This window comes from Phyllobates terribilis, unplaced genomic scaffold (assembly GCF_046119375.1).
Source record: "Phyllobates terribilis strain yellow unplaced genomic scaffold, ASM4611937v1 Scaffold_3__8_contigs__length_932513732, whole genome shotgun sequence".
Taxonomy (NCBI): Eukaryota; Metazoa; Chordata; class Amphibia; order Anura; family Dendrobatidae; genus Phyllobates; species Phyllobates terribilis.
Genome location: NW_027362763.1, coordinates 344,935,009 through 344,947,387, shown reverse-complemented (window position 1 = coordinate 344,947,387; position 12,379 = coordinate 344,935,009). Strand labels below are relative to the sequence as shown.

Genomic DNA, 12,379 nt, shown 5'->3' with positions numbered 1-12,379 from the left:
ATACTCCCTTCTCAATGCACCCAGGAACTGCTTCCTCCCTGCTCCTGCACTACAGGGTTCCCCTTCCTCAGTGTTCCCTCCCCCCACTCCAGCCAGGGACAGGGACTGTCGTGCCCATCTCAGGGGCATATTGGTCGCCCTGCCCCACGGCAATGTGGTGTAATGCATGCAGGTGTCGGGTCCTGATCCACACTCCATCCTTACCTGAGAGTGAGATATCACACCTCTGGGTGAGGTGCAATACGTCTGTAGCAACCGAGCCCTCAGGGTGCTACAGTTTTATTTATCTTCAGCCTAGGTGACGTATTGCGATACAGGGCCGTGATTTTGGCTATAAAAGGGTCCCCTAGACCCCTACCCCAAGCTTTTTAAGAGAATCATATATGGCGTGCCAGGAGACTCTATGGAATGCTTTCTCAGCATCCAACGAAAGTATTGAATTACAAATTTTTAACTGCATCTAGCCCAGGAAATACTTTGTGCCTAGTAGCAGTGTCTGCTAGTCAGCGGATTATCCCGGCTGTTAAGCAAGCTGCACCACCTGTAGTTTAGACACTTAATTTTTTCAAAGGAAATGCTTCGGGACCATGGGATACTTAGTGAAGAGCATCAGGAGGCACCCCAAGGCATAGGGGCTGGGACTGGCAGTAGGATGCCTTGCGGTGTACAGCCGAGCTCGATCCTTATAAAAGCTTTTTAACTGCAGCAGCTTTAGTGGACGCTACTGGAGCTGGAATTACCGCGGCTGCTGGCATGAGACTTGCCCTCCAATAGATCCTTGTAAATGGATTTAAAGTGTATTCATTCAAATTAGAGAGACAATTTAAATTAAAAAGCTTAGAGCTGCCTCCACCACAGGGGGGCTCGCTCGACCCACCAGCGGACAGGCACCAGTATTGGGAGAGGGGGGCTGGCCGTCAGGGTTCACCGCGGCTCTGGCACAAACCCGGCGACACGGAGGTGGCACGGGCAGGAGCGGACTGGCCGTGTCGGCTTCTCACTTTTTGGATTTTAGAAGGGCATGACATGCCTATATCTGTGTCTCACCCTCCTTTTACTCCTCCACCTCTTTTATTTTCGCATGACTATATGTACTTGTCACTTTTCCATGTGTTAGTTATGTCTTCTGAGCAGTTTGTCAGCTTTTGGACACCTTTGAAGGTGTTTTCTATGTGTTTCTATGTGTTTTTGTTTGCCTGCCATTGGTTTTAACGGTGTTCGAAGGTGTTCGACGAACAGTTCGACGAACAGTTCGGCGAACACACGGGTGTTCGACGAACCGAACCGAACTCGAACACTACGGGGGTGGCTCAACACTACGTACAATCCCCCCATGGTGTATTCTTTTACTACATATAGGCAAATAAAGAATCTACATTTGGACTTTGAGCTCCTTTCTATCCCTGACCTTCTATTTAGTGGGACACAAAGTAGAGGTGACAACACGCGGTGCCATGAAATAAAATGTTTAGAATTCTGACACCGACTCTCATCTTAAGGGAAGAATAAAGGGAAATCTACTGCAAGCTCTCACTGATATTAGTGCCACTGATAGCTACAAAGCTACAATGCCACTTTCATACCAAAGAGATAATTTAATATAATTATTCAATTTCTCACCTGAGAATCCATCCTTACAGGTACAGGTGTAATTTCCTATTGTGTTATTACAGGTGGCATTAGATGAGCAGGTATTGCCGGTCTGACATTCATCAATATCATCACAGTGGGTCCCATTACCTGAATATATAATGAATTACAGACAATTGCAGATATTTCATTACCCATGTAGTACATACCACGATGCAGCAAGATGTTTAAATATAAAACAGCTTGTAATTTGACATATTTATTGGCCTTTGCTGTATTAAATGTCCAGTGAACTGCGGTGGCGACGACTCACTGGTGGACGCAGGGCAAGGAGAGTTCAGCTCAATTTGTTTTCTTCTAAAGCAATCTGCTATCAAAATGTAACTGAAAGGGAACAACCCCTTTAATGCATTATGTGTTAAGTTAAAGAAAGCTACTGTACATCTGTAACATTTGAGATCAATGTGAAAATGAAGAATTATTCTGGAAGCAAATCAGCAAGTTATTATTGTGCACATCAGGAACAATAAGTGATTCATGATTGGACACAAATTAGAGTTCATGTATAAAATTTAAATTAGACTGAAGTACAGTTTATTACATCAGTTCTTTTAATAGAACCATGGCTTAATCTGTTTAATTATTAGAATTCAATATCTGGAAAATGAGAATTTTCCTGAGAATCCATCCTTACAAGTACAGATGTAATTTCCTATTGTGTTATTGCAGGTTGCATTAGGTGAGCACTGCAGGTATTATTGGTCTCACATTCATCAATATCATCACAGTGGGTCCCATTACCTGATCAGCAGTGACCCAGGTTAATCAAACTTAAAAGTCTTCATTTTGGCAACTCACAACAAAAAGGCAAACGTTATTCTCTGGATTGCAGAGAGTTCCTACTCTCAAACTTGCAAACCAAACACTGACACACCCAAACTTTTAGTGCAGGTTTAAATGAAAACTGTGGCCATGGGCCACTTGTAAGACCCAGACTGGAGGGAGAGACCCATCCCATTACCAATCCTATATATTTTTCCAAAAATAAATCCCATATCAGGTTTTCCTAAATCTGACATGGTCAAATAGCTTGACCAAGTCCAATGTTACTTTTATTTTGCATTGTAACCACAGCTGCGGCTGTGATTACAATGCACTCCAGCGGGTTCAATATGCCTCTATGAGCATCCTAGGGGATACATAACGGCCCTCGCATATGATTCCCCTCACTGTCTCACAAAGTATTAGCGAGTTAGAGACATTTTAGCACATTTTATTGCGGTTACCGACTTTGTTGCTGCCATGTAAAAGAAAAAATCAATTCAGGGACAATTCAAATATATTCTATTCTGTAATATTTCCGCTCATATCTGAAAATAATTTAGGGGTAGGTGGGGGAGTAGGTATTAGCGTATAAGAGACATTTCGGAACAGTTGATTGCGTTACAGTCAGATCTTGTGGCTGCCACATATAAAAAAAATCCTGTCAGGGACAATTGAAATAGATTCTATTCTGTAATAACACTGCTCATATCAGGAAATAATTTAGGGTTAGCTCCACTCGTTCACTTGGACCTCCGCCTCCTGGTTCAAAATTACTTTTTATTAGTTTTATTCTATGTTATTTAAAGTAATTTTCCTACCCACTTTTGTAGGCAGGGCAACTGTTCTACTCTTACCCACATTTTGCTTCTTTTTGCAGCCCCCTAGACCATTGTACCCTAGACCTGTGACTATTGTACAGCCATTTTACAGCACAAAATTTTGGGTCCCCATTGACTTATATGAGATTTGTAGGTTCAGTGGCGAGAGCCACTGATCTGTCTTGTCTGGTAAACCTTTGCACAACTCTGCGGCGGTGTGCAGTTTGTCACCTAAGCAAATGAGTTTCAGCAGACCCTGTTGGTGCTTCACAGAGCCAGTGCTGCAGTGCTTCCAGCTTGTGACTGATATGAACTTGAATTCTGAGATGTAGGATGAGGCCCACTAAAATGTATGCCTAAGGGTGAGGTGGAGGAAACCCTGATTGAACTATGGTCCGCAATCCTCGGTGTTAGTAGCATGTGTGCCGTCCCAGGGGCCGACTCGGTCCCTGCCTCCACTAGGTTCTCCCAGTGCACCGTCAGGAAACTATGTCATCCCTGGCCAAAACCACTTGTCCACGTGTTAGTGGTTAAGTGGACCTTCCCAGTAACTGCATTAGTCATGGCACGGGTTATGTTATGGGACACATGCTGGCTTAAAGCGGGAATGGCACACCGGGAAAAATAGTGGCAGCTTGGGACCGAGTACAAAAGGATTGAACTTTTTGACCACCATGGTAAACGTTATGTCTGTAGCCAAACCAACACTGCTCATCACCCCAAGAACCATCATATGGTGGCGTGCTGGCAGCATCATGCTGTGGAGATTTTTTTGGCGACAGATAGAGGGAAAATGGTCTGAATCGATGAGAAGATGAATGGTGTGAAATACAGGGATGTACTTGAGCAAAACCTGTTTTAGACTGTCAGTGATTTGAGACTTGGACAGAGGTTCACCTTCCAACAAAACAACAGCCCAAAGCATACTGCTAAAGCAACACTTGAGTGGTTTAAGAGGAAACATGTAAATGTGGATTCACTTGTCTCCTGGGACTCAACATAGTGGGAGGAGGATGGATGAGGGCAAGGAATATGTGGTCCAGACTCTTGACTAGTGAGAATGGACCATGTGGAAGAGAGGTTGGTGCTGGGAAACAGACTAGAAGCATTATCTGCCATTCAACCAACCACCTGTTTGCACTGTTCTGGCTTCATGAGTGGTGTCCCGTGCCCTTATGCAAAGTGAGACAGGAAGCTAGGTCTTGTGTATGACCGTATTTGTTGTGCTCCCACTTGCAAACTGTATAGGATTATTTTTGAAAATAAAATATGTAGCCCTGAAGATAAATATAGTGTGAGGGCCGCCTGAGGTCCCTCCAAAATTTACGAGTGAGGGCTGCCTGCTAGCCCTTCAAAATGTGTGACTAAAGGCTACCTGACTGGCCATCCAACATTTATGAGTAAGGGCCACCTGCTGGCACTCCAAAGTTTTTGCATAAGGACTGCCTGATGACCCTCCAAAATTTATGACTGATGGCACTCAAAAATGTATGACTGAGTGCCGCCTGATGGCTCTCCAAAAATTTGGATCGTGGGCTGCATGTTAACCCTGTTGATATGGTGTAGGAGGAGGACAAAAAAAATATTAAACCATGAACCATATACCCTTTTTGGGGTGGTAAAATAAGAGTTGGATGCCTCAAGGTCCTTGTTCTGCCAGTTGTACCCCAAGTAGTGGCCTTGAATCGGAGACTCCTTGTTAGCCACAGAAGTCCCACTCCTTCTAAATGGAAATGTTTTCTAAAGCCCTACTGTACGTGTGTTCAGGGTGTATTGGAGTGCTTCCAAATATTTGGAAGCCCTTGCACATAGTGCATACACTTTACTAGTCTAGGAGTACCACTGCTTCCAAATGAGGAAAAAAGGTTTTCTGAGGCCATCCTGTACGTGTATTCCCTCCATACAATTTTAAATAGGCCTTGCACTTAGTGCATAGGCTTCACCAGTCTAGCAGTCCCACTCGTTAAAATGGGATAAAATTTCAGAAATTTCATGCACACGATTCCTTATTTTTTTTTCCTTACTGAAATGAAAAACGGCTGCATTTGTAAAAAAAAGGAGCATATCAGTTCTTTCAGTGTTTTTGCAGAATTTTTTCATTTTTTTGAAAGCAATGAGAAAGTGCAAAAATGCTGCAAAGACGCTATGTGTGAACATAGCCTAACGGTTGGAGGAGGCGTTTTTTATTTCTCTTTTTTATTTGCTTTTTATATACAAGACAGTATACTGGAAAGAATTTTTCCTAACCTTTTTTCCTGTAAAATCCGTTTTATCTTTGGTTTAGTATATTTTGTAAGTTCGTAAAAGTGGCATAATACTCTGACAACATTGTTCCCAGCATAGACTTGGGAATCAGAGATTTGTCCAGGCGTCTTACCCCTGCTGTTCCCATTCCATTTGAGCGCTGTTTCCATCCATTACAGCGATTTTTCCTGCCCCCCTAGACATCCTAGAAGGGTAGGCCAGAAAAAAACTCTAGTTTCCCATTGACTTAATTTATGCTCGTTACTCGAGACTCTAGCAGTATGACAAGCTCATTCCGAGTAATGAGCATGCAAACATTTTAGTGATCACTCATCACTATTTAAAAAATATGATTCTCAGTATGTCAGATGTAATGACATACAGCCCTGATCTCCTGATCTACCCTTCGGTATGATTAAAGAGTGCTAGGAGTAGAGCACAGATGACTTTTCAGATGAAGTCACAGCAGTTAAGGAGGAAGGAGGGGCAGTACAGCTGAGTTAAGCTGTGTCACATTACAAACTCTTCTATAATCTATAATCTCTCCTCCTCTCATAGCAATGTTATGTATGCTGTACTGTTGCTATCCCCACACTTCCTGTCAAGCACAGGTGTAATTTCCTATTGTGCTAGTGGAGGATGCATTAGGTGATCAAATATGGCCGGTCTCACATTCATTAAGATCATCACAGTGGGTCCCATTACCTGATCGATATAAAATGTTTTGCAGTTAATTAAGGATATTTCTTTACAGTTATGCTAGATTCACACTTACACAGTGCTCTACATTGAGCACTCCATCCAGGGGCTATGTTTTTTTTAGAAAACAGAATTCAGACATACAATCCCCCCTGATATGTTCATTTACTACAGATAGCCAAACAAGTTATCTACATTTGGACTTTGAGCTCCTTTCTATTCCTGACCTTCTATTTAGTGGGACACAAAGAAGAGGTGACAACACGCGGTGCCAAGAAATAAAATGTTTAGAATTCTGACACCGGCTCTCATCTTATGGGAAGAATAATAGGAAATCTACTGCAAGCTCTCTCTCATATTAGTGCCACTGATAGCTACAAAGCTACAATGCCACTTTCATGCCAAGGAGACAATTTAATATAATCATTCATTTGCTTACCTGTAAATCCATCATTACAAGTACAGATGTAACTTCCAATTATGTTGTTACAAGATGCATTATGTGAGCAGGTATGGCCGTTCTCACATTCATCAATATCATCACAGTGGGTCCCATTACCTGATCAATGTAACATGTTTCACAGTTACCAGAGGATAGAACAATGTAGGTAAACGTGGAAATAAAAATTTAATACTGAAACACATAAGTTGTTATTTTGCAAGTCACAACCAATAAGTCCACAATTATTGGGCATAAAGTATGGGTCATGTATGAAGTGTCGATAAGACAGATTGTTTCCCCAAATTTTGATGTGAACTGTTAGTACTTTATATCTGAAAGAATGAGTTTCATTTTCTTTATAGGACCTAAGATATTATAATATTCTAAGGTAAGATATGGTCTTACCTTTCTATAGCACAGCAATAAATTAAAGTGTTGTTTAACACATACACATAGGACCACCTGTCGGTTTTAACTTCTATTAAAAAGTACACCTCATCATATGTATTTTAGTCAGGATACTGCTGTAGCAGACTTTGTCAGTAGCTGCACTTTACCAAACAGTTACATGACCGTGTACGGCCAACCCGGGTTCCATAGTTCCGTAAGACCCATCCCCATCTTACCGACCTCAAGTACCTTAACAAATAAAAACACTGCACCTGTAATTTCTTTGGATAAATTTGGCCACAGCGGCCATTTTATTAACAAACAACATTAACATATAAACATTATTATTCAAATAAATAAGAAGGGAGGGTTCTTGGAGTTAAAAATTAGATCTGGCATAACTAAACCGAAATCGAACCACCGTATTACCCTCAGCCGTCCATCACCAGCTCAAGGGCACCAAAAAGCTCCCAGGGTAAAACCCCGTCCAGAGCCCCAAAAACCAAATGCCAGATCACCCCGGTTAATCAAGCCACTGCCTGTAAATTTCCAATAACTTTCCCACCGACACTTCTGTGCCAACTCCAAGAACCCCACCCCCCGCCAAGCCACTGCGACATACCTTCTTACACAACTTTACATAACACTTTTAATATAACCCAGTATAATGCACAACATCAAATACCCCTTTAATTCTTTCACGATAAACAACCACCCTTTTACCATTAATCACAAAATATACCAATGGAAAACAAAAAAGAGGGTGGGTGGGTGGGAACTTCTCTCAATGACTTCTTCCCTGGACTGCCCGTTTTCCCGCACTTTTCCCTATTATACCTCTTCCCCCCTTTACCCCACCCCCATCCAAATGCCAGCCCCTCCAAGCCTATACCCAATCCTGACCATTGGGATTTAAAAATTGCACCCTCCTGGCCAATCCCGGTCATGTGGGGCTTCCTTCTAGGTTCCCATGCCTCCAGCCCCCTTCTTGAATTGTCCAATACTGCACAATCCTTTCTTAACTGCTAAAGAGGGCCCATATGAAATAAAAAACACATCCTCACATCTCAGATCAATGACATTACTGCGATGTCAGTGGTGTGTCTCCTGACCGCCATGTGAGATTGTTATGTCATGTGACCGCTGCAGCCAATCAGCAGGCTTTACTATTCCATCAGAACAGATGTCTGCTTTCTTTAGCAGTTAAGAAGGGATTGTCCAGGGGTGAAAAACTCATTAAAGAAAGGTGTAAGCAGGAATCAATGGCAAATCAGAACCTACCGGAGAATCCATCCTTACAAGTACAGGTGTAATTTCCTATTGTGTTATTGCAGGTTGCATTAGATGAACAGGTATTGCCGGTCTGACATTCATCAATATCATCACAGTGGGTCCCATTACCTGAATATATAATGAATTACAGTTTACTAAGGTTTTTACCCATGTAGCACATACCACGATGCAGCAAGATATTTAATACAAAAAAGCTTGTAACTTGACTTATTATTGGGAAAATCGGAAACAAGAAGTGATTAATGATTTGACATAAATTCGAGTTCATGTATGAAATGTCAATCAGACTGAACTACAGTTTATTCCATCAGGTTTTTAATAGAATCACGACTTTTTCTGTTTATAATTATAAGAATTCAATATCTGGAAAATGAGGACTTACCTGAGAATCCATCCTTACAGGTACAGGTGTAATTCCCTATTGTGTTAGTGCAGGTGGCATCAGATGAACAGACATTATTGGTCTCACATTCATTAATATCATCACAGAGCATTCCGGTACCTGATTAATATAAAATATTTTACAGTTAAAAATAACTTTTCTGTTGTGCAGATATTAGCAATCAAATGATTTGCCACCTAAAGAGGTAATTTTCATTTAAGGGGCTTTCCCACAAACAAAAGTTCAATCCAAAAATTGTCTGTGTCTGACCATGTACGGATCATACCACAGCTCCTGGGCAGGGGAGGAAGCAAAAGACAATACAGACATTACAGCAGGGGATCACAGAGGATTCATTTTCAGAGGTAAAACATTTCACTGCCTGTTGTTAAACAATATTTTTAATATTTAATATATTTTAATATTATATATTTAATATAATGTCTGTATTGTCTTTTGCTTCCTCCCCTCCCCAGGAGATGTGGTATGTTCCATACCCGGTCAGACACAGCCAATTTTTAAAATGAACTGTTGTTTGTGGGAAAACCCCTTTAAGTCCAGGTTGGCATTACTACAGAGAATTCAATGGAGGGCATGTACTTTTTCCCCCATGTAAGACATTGCCCAATCATAAGTCGAATACAATATATCACAGAAAAAGAAAACACCCCACAATAGCTTAAAATATGTTTCTCAGTATGTCAGTAGAAATGGCATACAGCTCTGGTCTCCTGATCTAACCCTGTGTATGATTAGAGAGTGCTGGGAGTAGAGCAAAGATGATTGACACTTTTTAGATAAAGTCACAGCAGTCAGTGAGTTAGGAGGGGCAGCACAGCTGAGTTAAGCTGTGTCACATTACAAACCCTTCTATAATCTCTCCTCCTCTCATAGCACTGTTATGTATGCTGTACTGTTGCTATCCCCATACTTCCTGTCTGGAGTTCACAGCTGTAAGATGTCAGTAATCACATTTATGTCTGTTGTGCTCACGGCAACCTGGCAACTTGTATTTCTTTTGCAGTGAGAGCGGAGCAGGCTTTCAATACATCTTAATCAGGAGTAGCCTGATCTCAGCTACTTTGGGTTCTGTTCTAATTCTCCTGTGTGTTCCTTCCTAATTATGATTAGTTAGCATCATACAGGGGTAAGAAGTACACGCCTCCAGTGAAAACTCTCTGATAACGCCCACTTGGAGTTAACAAAAATCAATTCATTAGGTGCCAAATATGTTGATTGCTAATATCACCACAACAAAGAGCCCAAATTTAATAAAAAAAATTCCTGCTCTGCAGCCCTTATTACATCCTGTGACCAGTTAAACATGAAACATTTGGTAAAAAGTTCTCTTTAACTAAAGACATAATATTATAAGTAGATATGATAATGAAAATGTATTAATATACAAATATTATTTGATCAGATTCAGGAACTGAACAACAGGAATGTACAAATATTAAAACATTGAGCTCACAAATGAAACAGGTTTTGACAGATTCTATTGTTATAGGAAGAATAAAGGTAAATCTACAGAAAGCATAAAGGAAACATCAGATTGACAGAATCCCCATATATACTCATCTAAGGGAAGATACTAGAGATGGTGAGAATTGTTTCACATGACCTGGTCCAATGGTCACATCAGCAATCTGTGACTGTCGGACAAGAACCATGAAAACTGCCTTATACCCGCAGCATCCGCTGCTCTTCTTTTTTCATTAGTTGGCTTGGCACAATGTCAAAACGCAATAATGATGTGATGCAAACTGTCTAATCAAAAGAGGAGCTCGGGATGCCATCAGGTAAGAGGCACTTCGCAGGTCTCCCATCCAGGAACCACAGATTACTGACTTGAACGCTGGAACTGGTCCTGCGAATTGATTTGCACGATCTCTAGTAGGTATATTATATTGCTTGCATCTTCTCCAGTATAGCCTTAAATAACATGAGCTGGTCACTTCCATTACTTTCCCATATAGCTGATGTATTGTACTTACCTGTGTATCCAGCATTACATGTACAGATATAACTTCCCTCTGTGTTAGTACAGGTGGCATCAGCTGCACAGTTGTGCTTTCCTCCACATTCATCAATATCAGCACAATATGACCCATTACCTGATCACAATACAGAAATATAATAACTTATTAATGAAGCCTGTTATTAAGAGGCCATGCACTAAAGAGCTCAGGTACTAAATTCTGTGGGACAAACTGCAGCCATGGTCTATCCGTCTGCACCAATAAAAAGGCAAATTACAGAAGCACGTATCAAAGTTCCCTTATTGAAGTAATTGAGAAGAAAAAACTAAGGGTCAAATGAATCTATTACAATACTAAATGCAAATATTGTGTCTGACAGCCTCATACATCATTAATATACAGAATATTACAGCCTGGTCAGTCAGTGTAATATAATCCTAAATGTAAATGTGTCAGGGACAGACTTATTATCGGTGCAAACTGTGCAGTCACAAAGGGGCCCAAAAGGTAAGGGGGCCACTACCACCTCCACAGCAGCAAGCAGCTTCTGTCACAGACACGTCAATGGGTGCATTATGATGAGTTTTTGGATGGGAATAGGCCCATATGCTGTTCTTGCACAGGGGACCTTTTCTGTCTGTGTCCGCCCCTGTTACATGATATTTACAGTGTTGTCATTGTTATTGGAGAGCTATTAACTATAGATGGCGTCCAGTGAATAGCTGTATATAGAGACATCTCTAGTGATAAGTGATTACCTTGGTAGCCATCATTACATGAACATAAGAAGCTTCCTGTTCTGTTACTGCACGTTGCATCAGGAGAACAATCACTGCCATTCTTACATGGTGGCAGTGCCTCACAGTCATGTCCATCACCTATCAAAAGACCATAATGTAATGAATGAAGTACAACGATTAAATAAACATATTTGTGGCAATTAAAATTAAGGTTTCTTGTAATATTAAAGAATCAGATTTTACACAGATTGACAAAAATACATTTAAGGTGGGACCACTGCTGCATTGAACAGTATAATGGACTATACATTAATATATATATATATATATATATATATATATATATATATATTTATATATATATATATAAAATTAAAGACAGGAATCAATGACATTAAGTCAGAACTCACCCCAGAATCCATCCTTACAAGTACAGGTGTAATTTCCTATTGTGTTATTGCAGGTTGCATTAGATGAACAGGTATGGCCATTCTCACATTCATCAATATCCTCACAGTGGGTCCCATTACCTGATCAATGTAACATATTTCACAGTTATCAGAGGATAGAACAATGCAGGTAAACGTGAAAATAATAATTTACTGCTGAAACACATAAGTTGTTATTTTGCAAGTCACAACCAATAAGGCCACAATCATTGGGCATAAAGTATGGGTCATGTATGAAGTGTCGATAAGACAGAACTACAGTTTATTTCCCCCAAGTTTGATGTGAACTGTTAGTATTTTATATCTGAAAGAATGAGTTTCATTTTCTTTATTAGATCTAAGATATTATTTTTCTTCCTTATATGAGCATGGTCTTACATTTCTATAGCACAGCAGTCTATCAAAGTGTTGTTAAATTTATATACATAGAATCACCTGTCTGCTTTTGACTCCCATTAAAAAGTACACCTCATCATATGCATTTTAGTCAGGATACTGCTGTAGCAGACTTTGTCAGTAGCTGCA

At 40.6% G+C, this 12,379-nt stretch overlaps 2 protein-coding genes across 10 annotated transcripts in view; both read right to left on the bottom strand.

Annotated features, from left to right (window-relative positions):
• LOC141258547 (uncharacterized) overlaps positions 1-8,126 on the bottom strand; it is a 264,087-nt gene extending 255,961 nt beyond the window's left edge. Inside the window, exons 1-4 of the mRNA XM_073673525.1 lie at positions 8,094-8,126; positions 7,024-7,027; positions 6,616-6,735; positions 1,621-1,740 (exon numbers count right to left, since the gene is read on the bottom strand). Of these exons, the coding sequence (XP_073529626.1) occupies positions 1,621-1,740; positions 6,616-6,735; positions 7,024-7,027; positions 8,094-8,126 (277 nt within the window). The remainder of the gene's footprint in view (positions 1-1,620; positions 1,741-6,615; positions 6,736-7,023; positions 7,028-8,093) is intronic.
• A 137-nt stretch (positions 8,127-8,263) lies between these two features.
• The window catches only part of LOC141259357 (uncharacterized), a 374,844-nt gene continuing 370,728 nt past the window's right edge, over positions 8,264-12,379 (bottom strand). For all 9 annotated transcript variants that reach the window (XM_073675221.1, XM_073675224.1, XM_073675227.1 and 6 more), the window contains 5 exons: positions 11,816-11,935; positions 11,424-11,543; positions 10,681-10,800; positions 8,684-8,803; positions 8,264-8,409 (listed from right to left, as the gene is read on the bottom strand). In XM_073675221.1, coding sequence (XP_073531322.1) covers positions 8,279-8,409; positions 8,684-8,803; positions 10,681-10,800; positions 11,424-11,543; positions 11,816-11,935 — 611 coding nt within the window. In that variant the 3' untranslated portion in view covers positions 8,264-8,278. The remainder of the gene's footprint in view (positions 8,410-8,683; positions 8,804-10,680; positions 10,801-11,423; positions 11,544-11,815; positions 11,936-12,379) is intronic.